General features: G+C 34.6%; 1 protein-coding gene across 3 annotated transcripts in view; it reads right to left on the bottom strand.

Moving 5' to 3' along the window:
• Nucleotides 1-1551: 1551 nt before the first annotated feature.
• Nucleotides 1552-18266, bottom strand: part of CCNC (cyclin C) — a 29039-nt gene continuing 12324 nt past the window's right edge. For 2 of the 3 annotated variants that reach the window (XM_027057203.2, XM_053222436.1), the window contains 8 exons: nucleotides 17587-17638; nucleotides 11207-11262; nucleotides 10292-10327; nucleotides 9526-9617; nucleotides 8862-8929; nucleotides 5213-5292; nucleotides 4201-4319; nucleotides 1552-2785 (listed from right to left, as the gene is read on the bottom strand). In XM_027057203.2, coding sequence (XP_026913004.1) covers nucleotides 2731-2785; nucleotides 4201-4319; nucleotides 5213-5292; nucleotides 8862-8929; nucleotides 9526-9617; nucleotides 10292-10327; nucleotides 11207-11262; nucleotides 17587-17638 — 558 coding nt within the window. In that variant the 3' untranslated portion in view covers nucleotides 1552-2730. Of the gene's footprint in view, nucleotides 2786-2956; nucleotides 3423-4200; nucleotides 4320-5212; nucleotides 5293-8861; nucleotides 8930-9525; nucleotides 9618-10291; nucleotides 10328-11206; nucleotides 11263-17586; nucleotides 17639-18266 lie in introns of those variants that run through there. The other variant, XM_027057205.2, reaches the window with a different exon arrangement.

The following is an 18266-nucleotide window of genomic DNA, read 5'->3' as shown; positions in this document are numbered from 1 at the left end:
CCCAAGAACATTCTTGTCACCTAAGTGCCCAATAAAAGCTATAAGCTTGTTACTTGTAAATGTGGAAGTTAACACAACAGCAAAGAAATAACTAAAAGTTGCTCTGGGGGGCAGGAATGCTCAAGCAGTAGGGAGAATGGGTCAGGAGTCTTAACATTTCCCTTGTCTTACAGTGCACAGTCCAACAGAATTAAAGCCATTATGTGATTCTGAATTGTCTTACATTTTAAAAAGAGGTGAATTTAATTTTAATCGTGTTTTATTTGGTCCTGTCATTTAAAATGTTAGATATTTTACATTCTTTTGTATTATGTATTGAATCTAACATGTATTTTTACATTTACAGCACATCTCAGTTCTGACTAGCCACATATTCAGTGTTCAACAGCCACATGTACCTAGTGGCTGTCACACTGGACAGTGCAGTCTACAGCTCTTTTTTTTTAACAACTTATCATCAGTAGGTGATAAGTCACAGAAAGCAACAACCAGCCATGATATGCTGTCTGTGGAAGACACCTTTAACAGTAGTCTACCCTCTTGAAAAAAAATTTTTTTGAACTTGATCAAGCCTTTACATTCAACTACCAATTTATAGAAAATACAGAAAAAGGAGCATGTTAAATGGCACTTCAAAGATACATTTAGTAAGATCCATATGGTGGGAAACCCTCAGTAGATAACCAAACCAAAAAGGGGAATTTAAAAAATAAGACAAGAGGAATCCATGAATTTTAAAAGACTTAAAGGATCTATCAATCAGTTGCAATGTCTGGTGCTGATCCTGACCAGAATTATTTATTTTTCATGGTATTTGTAAGTGAAAATATGAACAATGAATATTTGGTAGTACAATATTATTTTAACTAATTCTCTAGGTATAAAATTTTTTTCTAAGAGCCATTATCTTTAGGAATACACACTGAAATAATTATAGAGGAAATATGGTATCTTGCATTTGCTTCAAAATAATATGCATGTTGTGGGAAGTTGACGCAAATTTAGGTGAAATGAAATTGGCCATGAACTGGTCATTATGGAAACTGGGTAATAAATACATGGAGGTTCATTACAGAATTTTATTTACTCTTGTATATGTTGCTTTAAATTTTCTATAATAAGAGGGTGAAAACAAAACAAGTCATATGTACTAACTTTCAAAATAAAAATTTTAAAAGAATATAGGTAGGCTTAAAAAAAAACTTAAGGTTAAGTCAGTGGTTGTGATATATAATCACTACGCTCTTCCAACTCAAACCCAACCTTAATTCCTTCAGACCTGAGGAGAGCATTTTTCCTTATTTCTTATTCTGCCCGTAAGCCCGTAAGACCTACGTTTATCATTGGTACTGACTTTACAGTACCACTTTACCACTTTACCCCAACTTATCTGATCCTCTCCACAAGGAAGCAAAACTCTACAGTCTAAGAGCCATTTGAATTACCCACTTGACAAACTATAGAAGACTTTAAAACTCGTCTAAAGGAAGAAGGACACTCGGAAAACATAGGCAGATTCAAAATGATAAATTCAAGACATTAGTCATAAACTGGAGAACATTACTTTTATTCTTGAAGTTTCATACTAGGAAGTCAACACTTAATTTAATAATCCATTGTTCACAATTGATTTATAAAAAAACTTAATCCTTAAATTGTACATCAACATCCTATGACTTCAAATTTCATCACTCTCCTTCAAATCTGAAGAAAATGATTAAGTTCCACAGACAGCACAGTCCCACTGACATAACAATTTGTCCAAGTCCTACACTCATGAGAATTAAGAATGGCCAGTATCAAACTGGCCTGAAACCTGATTGTGTTCCTGGCTCAGGATACCTGTAGTAAATTTGTAAATCCACACTAAGACACAAAAATAAACTAGGGAGTGTATGTCATATAAAAACTTTTCACAGTAGAGTAAAAATTAACATTAAAATGTTACCAAATTTCAACCATATCATGGTGTTTTATCCAATTAACTTTCAAAATGCCTGATTAACGGTGAATCAAATGCAAATAAGGTCATGTAGGATTTTTTTTTTTTAAGTTTGCCCAGCATTTCAAAATGGTTATGGAATTAATATAACTTTTAAAATGTCAAAGTATGCTATACATATTGCACTTTTCTGCTAGGCTGGGCTAGTATCTTCCATGGCAAGATACTAAAACTACGAATAAAATACACTTTTAAATCAATAGGTACTTGATTAATTTCCCTGAAATTATCAATATCGTTACCAAAATCTTCCAGGATTTTGTAAGATTTGATTCCTTAAATACAGTTTTAAAGTTTAACTTAAGGAGGGAAAAAAACCCTCATATATTTGACTTTTTATGTCTTTTTTTGGTCCTTCAATGACCAAAGAGAATTTTAGACAAATTATGCTTAATGTTTCCTGGCTTAATAAAAAGCTATAATTTCTATTATCCAAATTAAGAAAAATTATACTAATCAAAAGTTATTAATTTTGAAATGTCTATGTATGTCTGTCTGTAGGTCCCCTTAGAACCTTTCCAAACTTTTATAATCAAGAGATTTCAATCAATTATGTACTAGAATCAAATCAGGTAAGGTAAAACTTATTTTGCAAAAATAAAATCACTTCCCAATATGCTTGACAGAAACAAGCTATTCATTTTCATTTGTGTTCCATTGAAGACATAACTGAAATCTGTCCAATGGTTTATTTCCAACTGGTCCACTACGGAATTCTTCGGAATGTTTTAAGATTGGCTGTAGCTAGAGTTCTGACTTCCATTTGGACCCTGCTCTCCTTCACTGTTCAAGTGGGGAAGAAAGAGATTTTATACCAATTAAAAGACTCATTTTCAACACCCTGATAAGCCAACTAATTTTTAAAGTTAGTTACTCTATGGTAAAACTCTACAAAACAAAGACACTCCTGATTGTCTGACACAGATTGCAAAATTAAAATACAGAAGACTAACATTTGGTTTTATGTTTTTATTCTTCCATAACTTGGTGCCCTCACACATTACAAGTATTCTGGAAGTTAGCGTCCACATACATTCAAAACATTTAAATAAGGGTATGGGATTTCACTGTCATTACAGGTATCACTCAACATAGAGATTAGAGCTTTTTCTGAACAAATTTCCTGTAAAATTAAATCTTATATATAAAATCTTATTCCTACCAAATATGAAAATCAAGAAGTGTTCTTCTGAAAAAATGACTGTCCAAAGGCGTAATAAAATCACATGTAAATACAGCAAACTTTTATTTATGAGTCAGAAAATAAAAATGGCAATTTCCTGGAAAATGCTGAATACTTAAAAATAACTAAAACTGAAAAATACCAGTAACTGTGGCAATAGGATTATTGCCTTATCTTGTCCATCATCATCTTGCAGCTTCAGGCCCTGCCACTAGTGGAGAATCACTCAGGGAATTTCTGCAAAAAATGCATCCAAAGGTAGCTGTTTGAATGAATGCCTTAAACAGCTCCTTGCGTAAGTTAATTTTTTCCAAAGGGTAACATTAACTTATCAGATCTACAAAACTATCTTGATACATTCTATAACTTATTTTTCTTGATAAATGATTAAGATGGGTAGCATTGCTTTATTTCCCTTCACCTTTTTTCCTACTCTCAATGATCTGAGAGCTGAGAACCACTGAATTAAATGAATAGATCCCATAAAAAACACCAACCAAAAAAAAAAGAAAAAAAACTCTTAGTACAAGTGATTCATATTTAGTAAAATTATGGTACTATATGCCACAGTTCTTCAAGTCCCTCAAAAGCCAAAATTCTTTATTTATCTTTACAATATCAGGTCACTATGGAAATTTATGAAACAGGGTAATAGCCAATAGTGGAGGGTGAGGGGGAAAGGCAGAGTTGAAATGACATGGGATACTACAGAATTCTTTATTCCTGAATTTCAGATGAACTAGTTCTGCTTGAATTTATGTGCAGTATATAGCAATATGTTGAGGGATACCTGTAAGAGACCTGCCATTGCATTAGGAAGTTAACAGAGGATCAGATTAATATATTTTTTTAAATGAGACACTGTCAATCAAGTCAGATTGAAAAAAAGTTATATGTATCATGAAGTTTTGGAAGAAATTTCATGAAAACAATACAACATAATCTATGGAAAAATATGAAAATGTGTATGAAATACATAATGAAATGAAATCCATAATTAAAGTCTATAAAGTACCTGTTTGGAGGAGGTTTTGGTTTCGGCATCTTACTAAGAATAGTTGCCATCTCTTTTCTCTCATCAAAATTCTTCCACTGCTCATACAGTTTCAAAATAACCCTGATTATTTCCAAAATCTAGAAGGAAATATTGAAAAGTTCTCAGTAGCAGTATCAAGCAACATGTACTATGTAAAGAACACACATCCTGAGGAAACAGTGAAGACAGAATCTCTGTCCTTAAGTATTCGGGTTAGATTAGACAATCCTGATAAATGTGAAAGCAGTATTTTTACCGCACTGCTCTGTAGGCTTCTCCTTCAACCCTCTCATCTTTTAATATGCATATCTTGTCCATCCTTATCCATCTCTGCAGTTGGTTTCCTTCTATCTGCTAATATCTTAAACCAAAACAAAACAGGAAACTGGAACAGAGGTCTAAATCATGATAGAGTATGCCACTACAGAGTACATTCCTGTAACACCAATTGTTTCAAACAATTCGGTGGGAGGTGGTGCACCAAAGTCATCGTTTTGTTTCTCCGTTAATTACATATGAGTTAAGGTGCTCAAAAACTGGCAGCTACAAAATCCATTGTATCCATTTCCCAATTAGCCCTTTCTTTCTCATCTGAGTAGACCTCACTTGGATTGATCTAATGCTATCAACATTGCAGCAGAAAAGGTAGAAAAAAAGGGCAAAACCCACTTTGTCAGGAGGCAGGCTGTGTTACAAAAGTTTACAGTGGTATTTAGCGGTCTCCAGGTAGCTTTTACAATGATCCTAGAAATGAGGGGTAGCTTTGCAACTAAGAAAACCAAAAGTTTACCATTCTGTTTAAGTGTAAACCCAAAAGACAAATATAACAGTCAATATCAATTCTTCTCACCAAACATGTTTCTTAATATTTTTACCAAAAATCATCTTAGCCTGGTGGACAGCATACGATTTTAGACTCATGTTAAGTAAATATCACATTAACTTTAAAATGTTCAAGCTTATATTCAATTAAGGGAATTTTAAAGACTACCTTCTCCATATCCACAGAAAGTTCAGCAAACCACTGTCTGGCATCTTTCTGCTGTACAACACAGGCTACATGTAGACAAGCTGGAAAGAAAATGAGAGAAAGGCCCATGTTTAACTGCAAACATGAAATGTAGGGACTTAGGGCTAAAGGTAAGATTTTCACTTAAAATATTCATCTGCATTTTCCAATATTCCTTATAAAAATGACATAAACTCATCTAAAAGTTACCAGTGACCATCCCATCAATTTAATATAACACAAACAGAAAAAATTAATAGACTGTACTAAGGTTCTTGATATCTCCTGCTCCTTACTGTGTGCCAGCCATGGTATACTTGTGAGTCAGGGCATGTTAGGAAAAAATCCAGTGAAGAAACTAGAGCAGGGAAATGATCCCTGAACAGTGGTGAGTGGTAAAAATACACCCAAAGTCAGTTTGACATGTTAAAGAGAAAAACAACAAAAACAACAATAATATGCTGATATATTTCAATAAATTATGCTTTAATATTTCAATTAAAAGCAGTGCTGCCTCTGTTTTAAGTTATTAGATAGGATCAAGTCAGGTGAACACCAGACACCCAGGTATAGAACTCAGTGTTATAATCAAATAGAGCCTAGAAAAAAATGTATTGCATCATATACAATATAATTACAGTTGATCTTCAAACAACATGGGGTTTAGGGGCACTAATCCCCTCTGCAGTTAAAAAATCTGCATGAAGGGGCACCTGGGTGGCTCAGTCGGTTGAGCATCTGACTTTGGTGCAGGTCATTATCTCACGGGTTTGGGAGTTTGAGCCCCATATGAGGTTCACTGCTGTCAACTTGTCAGTGAAGAACCCACTTAGGATCCTCTGTCCCCTTCTCACCAGCCCTCCGTGGCTTGCACTCTCCCCAAAATAAATAAATATTAAAAAAAAAAAATTGCATGTAACTTTTGACTCCCGCAAAACTTAACTACTAATAACCTACTATTGACTGGAAGCCTTACTGATAAATAGTCGATTAACACATATTTTGTACATGTATTATATACTTTGTTCTTAAATAAACTAAGCTAGAAAAAAAAATGTTAAGACAATTATAAGGAAAATAGATTTACAGTTCTATAAAAAAAACCACACCTGTGTATAAGTAGACCTATACAATTCAAATCCATGTTGTTCAAGGGTCAACTACATATACACATTACATACAATATAACCTAACAAAGAGAGTAAAAGAGCCCAACACAACAAGCTACATCACAATTTTTCCTGATATAATTCCTACCAGCAGCTTGGCTACCCTGAGACACCAGCTTCTTGAGTTATATTCCCTGGTTTAGTTACCCATATGATTTTGCTAAAGATGTCAAGTTAGGCAATCAGTGACTCAAATGGGAACTGACATAGTGGTTACCCCAAGTCAAACGAAGCTGTAAAGTGGGGTGTAGGTCCTGGAGAGACTGAGAGGCCAAGGGACTGAAATTACAGTAACAGGTAACTGAAATACAGTGGAAAATGCCATAACAGAGCATACACAGAGTAAATCAGAACCAGAGAAGACATTCTAAACCCGGACTGAGGTGATGTAGAGAGTTTGGGAATGGGGAGGTTGTCACTAAAGACATCTGAGCCAAGTCTTAAAAAAGGTGAGAGTGGGAGCAGAGAATGGTATGTATAGGTTAAAAGAAGCTATGTATTTTATCCAGAAACTGGGAGGAGAACTGAAAGATTTGAAAAGGCTCTTCCTGGGGCGCCTGGGTGGCTCAGTTGGTTAAATGTCTGACTTTGGCTTAGGTCATGATCTCACAGTTCACGAGTCCAAGTCCCATGTCTGGCTCTGTGCTGATAGCTCAGAGCCTGGAGCCTGCTTCAGATTCTGTGTCTCCCTTTCTCTCTGCCCTTCCCCCACTCATGCTCCCTCACATGCACACTCTTTCTCAAAAATAAATAAAACATTAAAAAATAATAAAAATAATAAAATAAAAAGCTCTTCCTAGCTCAGGGTTTCTCAACCTTGGTGCTACTGACACTGTGGGCTGGATACTTGAGACTGCCTGTACATTGTAGGATGCTTAGCAACATCTCTGGCTTCTACACACTAGATGCCAGTGGTATCCGCCCCAGTGGTTATTTTGTAATAACCAAAACCATCTCCAAACATTGCCATACATCCCCTGGGGAGCAAAATTATCTCTGGTTGAGAACCACCAGCCTATCTCAACTGTGGCAGACAGACTGGCTCTCTGAGAACAGGGATACTAGATGCCAATTAACCAGTAAGGAGACTGCTGTGGTCACCTGAACAGAAGTGAGAAGATGGCTATGAGATTACCCAAAGGACAACTGAGAGGAAGGCACAACGGGTATTGGTTACCAACTAGATGTAGTATCGAGGGAGATGAAAGAGTCTAACGGTCAGGTTTCCAATTAAGGTAACTAACTACTGCTATTTACCAAGCTAGCAAAGACATTAAAAGGAACATCTTCTTAGATAAAGTGATAGGTTCAGTCCTGGTCATGAGTCTGAGGTGCCAGTGAGATGCCAAGTGGAGCTATCTAAAAGGTAGATAGATATAAAGAACTGCTCAGGAGCAAGGCCTTGGTTAAATAAGGAGTTGAAACGTTTCAACCCATAAGAAATAGTAGAAACCATGGGGCCCAGTGAGACTACTCAGGAAGAACAAAGATAGCAGGGGTGCAAAATTGCAGGACATGGCCTGCTATTCCTTGCTTCTTACCCATGTGTTCCTTCCCAATGAACCCAGATTCCACTTCAGAATCCTTCCAAACACAATGGTTTCAGAGAACATCCAGGACTACAAAAGTATAATAACCTATTTGCCACCCCCAATGTAAGAAGGCTGAGAAATATTAACATTTAAGGAATAACCGAAAAAAGAGAAACTTATGAAAGTAAGGTGGTGAGAAAATAGGGGGAAAATCAAGAAGACAGAATCATGGAAATCAATAGGAAAAAGAAACTAGTAAGTGCTTAATACATGGCAGGCATTACAGGTGCTCTACAAGATATTTAGTTCTTGCAACTAATAGTTCATTTAGTTCGTGCAACAATTATGTATGCAGTTAGAATCCCCAACATTTTGCAATTAAGAAAACAAACTCAGGTTAAATACTTTTCCCACAATTGTAAAGTAAGCAAAGTTTAAATTTAGGACTATATAACTCCAAAGATTGTGTTCTATCCCATTACACTGCCTTCTACAGATAGATAAAATGGTAGCTAACTTATTCTTCCAGCAAAGCATTGACTACAGAGCTCCTTTACTGCACCTCTAAGGGCTTAGTTGGGCTTAGGAAATAAAAGGCCCAGTTATTCTATGTAAGTTACAAGTAATATTAATAGGCTTAATTCTGAACTTTTCTTCCTAAACAAACAAAAATGTTCTATTCAGACACTGGTCAAAATTATTTTAAATGATTAAAAAAAAAAAAAACTTACCAAAAGAGTGGGGTGAGAGGGACAATAATCCTGATTTATGAAAGTTGCATTTCATATTATTGAAAGTTCACATGCAAGGATTAGTCTATTACTTCATGAAATGTAACAACATAAAGTATAATAGCGTGAAATTTCTTTTGAGATGACCTAAATATGCTTGTAACAATTTAACTAATAAAGGTATACCATGCTTACATACCTAAAGCTATCATGAAAGGAGGATACAGTAGGCAAAGATCCGTTCTGTAGGTATCATTCACTATCCTCCTATAGAAATGTAAATCATATTATTACTGAAATCAGAACTATCTTATATGATTGCACATCTCCCCCCAGAGAGGACCAGATTTCCCATCTTTGTACATACTTATATCTTTAATAGTACTGAAGTACAAATACAAAGGTGAAAAATATCAAGGAAAATGACCATAAGCATATTTTAATGAATAAAATTACAGCTAAATAGATTCTAAAACTTAAAACCCTACAATAAATTACAATATAAGGATTTTTCCAATTTTTCAAAAATTAGAAAATCAAAGAGGAAACCAGAAATTATATAATTAATAATACGTATGTTGAATACCAACAGAAGTATTCTATTTGAAAAATAATGTCTTAATTTTTATGTACTGTTTTTCATAAGAATCAAATTTTAATGGAAATATTAATCAAATAAAGATCCTTACAAATTTAGCATTTATATCAATATAGTTAAAATTCAACAAGGAGATTATTTCATTTAACACACAACATCTTGGGACACCAGCTTAATTACTTTAAAAACACTAAACTTCATATTCAGTTGTCAACCTTCCTAGCTAATAACACATTACACTATGAATAACTTCTGTTCTAATTACCATGCAAGGGGAAGCAACATGTCTTCTTGGCCCATGTCCTGCACATACTGGAGCAAAGGTCTATAAGGATGATACACTATCAAGCAACAATCCTAGAAACAGTTTAAAAAATGTGTATGTATAAAAACAGATATATTACAACACAAAAACTTATCATTACCCAACTGATTTGTAATTGTGTATTTCAAAATGTATTTCTCTAACTCATGCTTGCTTCCCTCTTATTCTGTTAAGCAAGCAGTATGGCAGCCCTAAACTCTACTATAATAGTGAAGGCAGTGCTCTCTCTGGAATATACCTTGGTAAATCGGTTGGCAGTCAGTCAGCATCCATTCCCTTAGAGACTCAAAGTGTCACATCTGCAACACACTGAAACCTCTTATTAGCCTATAAATCCATAATTCCCAACTGGAGGAGAATTCTGCCAAAGACATAATCTATCTTTAAATAACACCACACACATACACAAATTGTGCAAATAATTTACAGTGGCTTAATGTCCTGACTAGTTTGCTTGTAATCCTTTTATTATAGTTACTATAGAACAGAAAAATTTTCCCATCCTAAGTGGGCTATACAAATTATTTTACAGGCTTCTGAGAGGATATAGGTGATGATGCTACTAGGTACTATGATTTTACCATCATGTATCACTTGGATGGTTTTAAAATGCACCTCCCTACAAATCATTTCTTTAAATAATTTCTGACTTCACTAAATTTGAACATGTTTTATTCTATTAATCACAAGGAAGTAATATACTTACCATTAGTTCTAAAAGATAGAATTCACATTCTAATATCTGTTTTAAAAATAAAAAGATTATAAATGTCAATGTGAAACAAATCAGTCTACTTAGTCTAACAATTTATATACATTACAGTTATACCACAAATTTTTACTAAAATTTTTTTAAATCAAGCACATAGCAGCTTATATGAAAATGAACATATGCAACAAAAATTACCTTTTTACTATACTACAATGAATGGAATTATGATTATATCCTTATAAGGAAAAGCCAGTTCCATATAAGGGTATCTATTTTTTTTAATTTAAAATATCCTGTGTAAACTTCAGATTTTCCAATACACTTCACAAATGCAAAATGCAAAAATGCAATGATCTCCACTTAAGTGTTACTTAATATATTACAAATCAATAAAAGGAAAGAATACTGAAAATGAAATAAAAAAATCTAATTTACATAGAATGAAGAAATCCCTTGCAAAGCAAAAAAGGACATGCCTCTTAAAAACGTTAATAGAAATTCATCTTCTAAACTAATGTAAAGTTTCAAATATAGTTTTCATACTGTTCCATTCTAGTAGTTCCCAGCCCTAGATGCACACTAGTATCACCTGAGAGATTTTAGAAAATACCAGTCCTCAGGCCTCAAGCATGAAAATTCTGTTTTAGTTGGTCTCTGGAGAGGCCCTGATATCAGCATTATGAAAAAGTTCCCAAAGCGATTTAATGAGCATCCAGGGTAGATAACCACTGCTATTACATACTTTTTTTTTTTTTGGTAGAAGTAATTTAGCTTTAATTTTAGATTTAAGGTTTATATTCTTGTAGTACTCGAGACTGCCACTTACAGGTTTCAGTTTATTCTAACATAAAATGGAGCTAGTTTATATACAGCTTTGACAAGTAGTTTTATTTTATATAATATACTTACATGGTTCATCCTATAAGGGAATTCCTTTGGAAAGGCATATGAAAATCTAGTTTTTACTGCAGAAAACAAAAAATGACTTAGAAAATGAAAGAGTAAATTAAACCAATATTTCTTTAACAAGTGTAGAATATTAGAAGAAGGGGTAAATCATTTTTAGTAAGAGCTCTTAGAGATGCTTAGGGACCCAGATATTTGTTTTGTTTTCAGGCGAGGGGAAGAACTAAGTGGCAGGAAGGCCTAGGCCCCCATCTATATTACAATTAGAGAACTTCAATTATATACCTAATGTATTACTCTCCTCCTCTCCTGCTCACGCTCTCTCAAAAATAAATAAACATTAAAAAATTTTTTTTAATCTTTTCAGCTCTAGAATGATATTGTTCTGTTTTTCAGTAATTCAGCTTAGAAGGGATACAAGTTATGTATGTGTTCAAATATATATGTATTTCTAAATATACATAAAAGTTAAAAGGATACCATAACCAAAGAATGTTAACAGTGGTCATCTGATTTAAGAATTTTTATTAATCTGTACTATCTGTAACAGACACTTCTTTATCAAAAGATATATTTTAATAAAACCATAAGTGTACGTGAAAAGTTCCTACAACTTTTTCATACCACACACAAACACACACATACAGTTACAACTCTCCTTTGTCACTAAGAAAATACAAATGAAGAAACTATTAACTATCAATCCTCTATCTCCTCAAAATGATATGAGTGTACACATTTAAGTACTACTATTTGAGAAAATTGTATCCAAGTCATTATGATGCAACATTTCATTAAATCAAGTGATTACCGACAGGCTCTAGACGATCTGTTCTGTGACCCCTTCCACTTGTACAAAGCCCAAGACCTCACAGAGATTTAAATTTTTTTTCATTTATTCTATGTACTTTATTTTCAAAAAGTTTTATTTTGTAAACTGGGTATCCTAACTAATTTAGATAGGTAACATCTGCCAAGATTTGAACCCTAAACCATTTAAAATTGATATTAGGAAATGTATACTCAAGCTTTCCTTTCCTTCCTCCTTTAATTTATTTGAAAACATACCAATTATTTATTTCTGAGTTTTACAAATCCTTCTGATGTAAACAAGATGTAAAGTGTACAAATAAAACAGGTATTTATTTACATAATGGTCACTAATCAACAAGGTAAAGTTATCTCTGTACATTAAATAAATCTACATCCCTAACTCATAGACCTTGACACCTAACTTACTAAGATTTACCTGATACTGTCAACTTCTCTCCTACTCCATGATAAAATTGCTCTGCATTTTGGTTTTCTACCTCCTAATCCTTTTCTAACTTGGAGGCAAATGCACTCCTTCTTTCTATCGCTACCCCTACCACTTGCACATTTGCTTCCCATCTACTCAGTTGACAGTTCACACTTTGTTTTGCACCTCTAACCAGTCCTCCTCCAATAAATCTGTCCTATCACTTACTAGTATGCTCAAATTTCTCTTAAAAACAAAAGTAGATACAACCTTTATCAAATTATATTCCTTTGCTTTCTTAAAGTAGACTATTTTTTGGAACATTTTTTAAGTTTACAGAACTGAAGAGATAATAGTTACCACATCATCCATGTTACAGGCTGAATGTTTGTCCCCCCCAAATTCATATCCTGAAGCCCTAACCCCCGTGTGATGGTATTTGGAGGTGGCACTTTAGGGAGTTAATTAGGTTTAGATGAGGTCATGAGGGTGGGGTCCCCATGAAAGGATTAGTATTTTTTTTTTTTTTTTTTTAGGATTAGTATTCTTATAAGAAGAACAGTAACCTCTCTGTCACGTGAGAACACAATGAGAAGGCAGTTGTCTGCTTGCCAGGAAACAAATGGCTGATCAAGGAAATGATCAAGGCAGACACTCTGTTTGATCTTGGACTCTCCAGCTTCCAGAACTGTGAGAAATAAACACCTACTGTTTAAGTGACCCAATCTATGCTATTTTGTTCGAGAAGCTTGAGCAGACTAAGACAACCGCTCACCCACCCAGTTTCCCTTGTTATTAACATTTTATATTATATTAGTATGGTATATTGTTATAAATAATGAATCAATAGATAATTATTAACTGAAGTCCATAGTTTATTCAGATCTCCTAGTTTTTTCCTAATGTCCTTTTGTCCGTTCCAGGCTCTCATCCAGGAGACAACTTTACATTTACTTGTCATGTCTCCTTAGATTCCATTTGGCTGTGGCAGTTTTCCAGACTTTCCCTGTTTTGATGACTTTAGCAGTTTTTGAGAGTACTGTATGTATGTACGTGTGTGTGTGTGTGTGTGTATATATATATATATATATATATATATATATATATATATATATATATTTCAAGTATTATTTTGTTGCTTGACCCTCTACTGGAATTTGTCTGATGTTTATTTGATGTTTAAACTGGTGTTGTGGGATTTTGGAAGGAAGGACAGAAAGTGCCATTTCATTCTATCACATCAAAGGTACATAATCCTAGTGATTTATCACTGCTGACACTAATCTCAATCACCTGGCAAAGGAAGTGTTTGTTGGGTTTCTCTTATTTCCCCCTGCCCTTTTCACAATGTACACATTAGAAGGAAGTCACTATCGGGATGCCTGGGTGGCTTAGTCAGTTAAGCGTCCTACTCCTGATCTCTGCTCAGGTCATGATCTCACAGTTTCATGAGAGGTTCGTGAGATCAAGTCCCACAACAGACTCTGCACTGACGATACAGAGCTGCCTGGGATTCTCTCTCCCTCTCTCTGTCCCTTCCCCACTTCCATGTGCTCTCTCAAAATAAATTTTAAAAACTTAAAAAAAAAAAGAAAAAGAAAAAGGAACTCTTTATGCACAACGAACAGCTAAGAAGTGGAAATTTATGCTTTCCCTATTTGAGGGTGTAGTTAGGTACATAAATTATATGAAATTCTTCCATATTAGAGATTTGTCTCTTCTCTTTTATCCAAGCATTTATTTATATCAGTATGGACCCACAGATATTTATTTTATACTTTGGGTTATAATCTAATACTACTTTTTAAAAAACATTTTCTGGCACAAATTCTTCTAGCTTCAGTTGGGTTCCATGTCCCTCTGACACATCCCCATTAAAGGTAGGTTTTGTTTTGGGGTTTTTTGCACTTCCTTACTTTTTGGCACTATAAGATGCTCCAGGTCTATCTTGTTTATTTCCTGTCCCAATCATTTCTCCTAGGAGCCCTAGTTCCTTTTAATGGAGAATAGTATTAGAAACAAAGATCTGGGCACTAGGTGAACTCCCTGAAACTGGGATGTCATTGCTTATAGACTCTCTTAACTGACAAAGCCTACACACACACACACAAGTCCACATATCTATAAATATTTATGTGTATTTATGTTAAGGTAAACATGAGTTCATACTGAGGTCTCTGATCACCACATGGATCATTCTAATCTCCTCTCTTTGCTTATATGTATATTCCCACTCCAGCAATGAGAAACCTGGCTCTAAATATCTGCCATCCATTTACCATGGATGTATCTATCTACTGGAATTGTTTAATTCCAGATGCAAGTAAAGCAGTATCAGAATTGTTAACTTTTACCCACCTTAAGTATCAAATCTATCAACTAGAGTACAGTGCTTACATGCAGTTCCTTTCGCCTTTAGTCTTACAGACTATACTTCTCCCCAAAGTTACTTTGGTCAGCATGTCCCCACACCCCCTTCACTGAGGTTGTTTCATGTATCTCTAATATAGATTCTCCTCTTCTCAGCACCTACTTGCTTAATTCTTTGCAATCTGGCGTCAACCCCCACCCCATAATGTCTAATGACAGCTACATTCTCTCTCAAAGATCACAAACCCAAAGGTCTGGTTCCAAAGGTGTGGTTTTTTTCTTTGGTACACAACTTCCATGCAGCACAAGACACTATGCAACTCTATCTTTCTTAAAATTTATCATCCCAGATTTCTATCACTGGCCTCACATTTCTAGAATGTTCCACTGATACATTTACATTTAGAATGTCCAAGATTAAAATTTAACTCTTTTCAGAATCCCCTTATTCTCCTCTTCTGGTAGCACCTTCACATTCCCAGTGACCAGGCATAATAATATCTCATCATTTTTTTTAACTTTATTTATTTAGAGAGAGACTGAGAGTGGGCTGGGGGGAAGGGGCAGAGAGAGAGAGAGGGAGAGAAAGAATCACAAGCAGCTCTATGCTGTCAGTTTGGAGCCCAAAGCAGGGCTTGATCTCCCCAACCATAAGATTATGACCTGAGCCAAAATCAAGAGTTGGACATTTAACCAAACGAGCCACCCAGGCACCCTTCAAAAGTCGTTTTTGACTCTTCTTAAATCCTTGCTTTTTAAAGTCCTGCTGACTCTGTAATGCAAATCTAGCTTGCTTGTTATCCTTGATGGGGGCTAAAACATCATTAAAAATTTTTTTTCTTAATGTTTATTTTTGAGAGAGAGAGAGAGAGAGAGAGAGAGAGCGCACAAGCACATGAGAGCAAGACGAGGGGAGGGACAGAGAGAGAAGGGGACAGAGGACCTGAAGTGGGCTCTGCACTGATGGCTCGAACTCACATGAGACCATGTGAGACCATGACCTGAGCTGAAGTTGGACACTTAACTGACTGAGCCACCCAGGCACCTCCCAAAACATCATTTTAGGCCTTCACTAGTACCTACCTGGATCACTTCAATAACTTCAAAATAATTTTTTTCTACTTTAATCTTGTTGGCTTTTATTTCTCACAGCACCCTGTGGTGATGGCACTCACTACAGTTTGCAGTTTTATATGTATTTTAAAGGGATATTTTTTGTTGTTTTAAAGTTGTGGTAAAATATACATTACATAAAATTTATCATCTTTAGCCATTTTTAAATATGCAGTCCAGTAATATTAAATACATTCACAATGTTGTGCAACCATCACCACAATCCAGCTCTAGAACTCTTTCATCTTGCAAAACTGAAAACTCCATACTCATTCAACAATAATTCCTCATTTCCCCCTCCCTCCAGCCCCAAAACAGCTACTATTCTACTTTCTATCTCTATTAATTATTCATAATATTAAATGGAATCATACAGTATTTATCTTTTTGTGACAGGTCTATTTCCCTTGTCATAATGTTCTCAAGGTTCATCTGTGTTTGTTTGTTTAAGATTTCATTTTTAAGTAATCTCTACACCAAATATGGGGCTCGAACTTATAACCCTGAGATAAAAAGCCACATGCTCTACCTACTGAGCCAGCCAAGTGCCCCAAGGCTCATCCATGTTGTGGCATGTGAAAAACCTCAAAATCTGACTACTTCAGCTCACATTCTCCTCCAGTTCATCTTACATTATTTTACCAGATTCACCTTCCTAACACACAATTCTGGCATCATCCTCATGTTGAGAAATAAAGCCTTCAATTTTACTTTCTGTTGACAGTATCGCCATCAATGCGATACATCTGGTAAATTAAATTCTATGCAAAATTGATTATTACTCTTCTCCCTTAAAAGAGTAAAATATGACATGGAAAAGACTGAATTAGATTATGACACTTTCTCAAAAAGGGAATGACCCAAAAATATGAAAATTAGTCTGGTTCACAAACTTAAAAACACAAAAAACCTTCTGCCTCTTCTGTGTAAGAGCACAGAAGTGAAAGAAAACTCTGTATTATCTTTTATTAGGTGGTGTCTTTGTGCTTAACCTATGAAGATGGAGCACAGCATAATGTTAATACCTTATGTACAATATTTTAAAATCACTGGTCTACAGTGTTATTTCCTTTAATGTCATGACTCAGAGGCAGCTAAACCCCATCTTTTTAGAAAAAGAACTAAGGCCAAAAGGTAAAGCAATTTGCTCAAGGTTATATAGCTGCTGTTTAGACAGAACTGGGGCTGGCTACTATAGTCAGAATTTTTTTTCCTATACCATGTTTTTCAAGATGGAGGGAAAATAAATAATTCCTATCAAAGACATACACTACTATTACTAAAGAGTTTACTTCACCCACAAGAATGACACAACAGCTAGTCATTACAAAGCAATAAAATATAATAAAACTGGAAAATAAGTTTTTTTCTTAACCCTTATTATTTAAAGAGTCATTGAGTTGATGTTTTTGGATCAATAGTTACTACCCATTTTTAGTATTAAAAGTAATGTCTTAGAAATAATACCGTAGATGGTTTTTAAAATGTTTGTATTTTCACTTTATTTTTAGCCAAATATACTAGCCATAAATGTGACTGCAGGAGATTTAACAAACCCAACCAATCTCTCACAGGTCTCATAAACTGAAAAACATTTTTGTTCTATGGAGCTTTTTTAAAGAAGTATATCCTTAAAGCAGGATATACTTTTTTCACTTACATACAGAAGTAGCAGCAGAAATCAATCTTGTATTTGAGACTACTCCAAATTCCTAGAGAAATAAAAGTGGATGAGATCAGGCATATAGTAACCCAATGAACCTAAGGGTATATGGGGTATATTAAAAACAAAGTATTTCCCACGTACCTCCCCCATGTCTATAGTCTGTTCACCTTGAGGCATGAAGTACTTAAATCTCTCAATGTATTACGTTTCCTTAATATTGCTGCAATAAGACCAATGTTTAAATAATTTTGTAACTTAACATCATTGAGAGGTACCAAATTAGAAACCAAGCCCTAAAGCAAGAATGCCAGCTTTCTGCACTCAAATTAGTTCCTAAAAACATTTTTTAGATTCTACACTTAATTGCAAGAAAAATATTAAGTATGCTTCCTATTCAATTGAACCTGGACTAACAAACAGGTACTTCATGCTATTTAGTAATAAAACAGTTGAATCTCTAAAGATAAACTTTAACATCATCAGATAATTCAAAAGACCACAGAAACCATTATTCTTTTTGGACAGGAAAACAAGAATGATGTAGTAGAATACTTCTAGTATCAGTTCCCATTTCCTCTTTGAATTTAATATGCCACCATTGTAAAAAGAACTGAAATTTATGAGGTGATCCACTTATATTGTCTCATTTAATTTGATTAACCTCATAAGATTAC

This window comes from Acinonyx jubatus, chromosome B2, assembly GCF_027475565.1.
Source record: "Acinonyx jubatus isolate Ajub_Pintada_27869175 chromosome B2, VMU_Ajub_asm_v1.0, whole genome shotgun sequence".
Taxonomy (NCBI): Eukaryota; Metazoa; Chordata; class Mammalia; order Carnivora; family Felidae; genus Acinonyx; species Acinonyx jubatus.
Note: the sequence above shows the minus strand (reverse complement) of the source record. Positions and strands in the feature narration are given on the sequence as shown.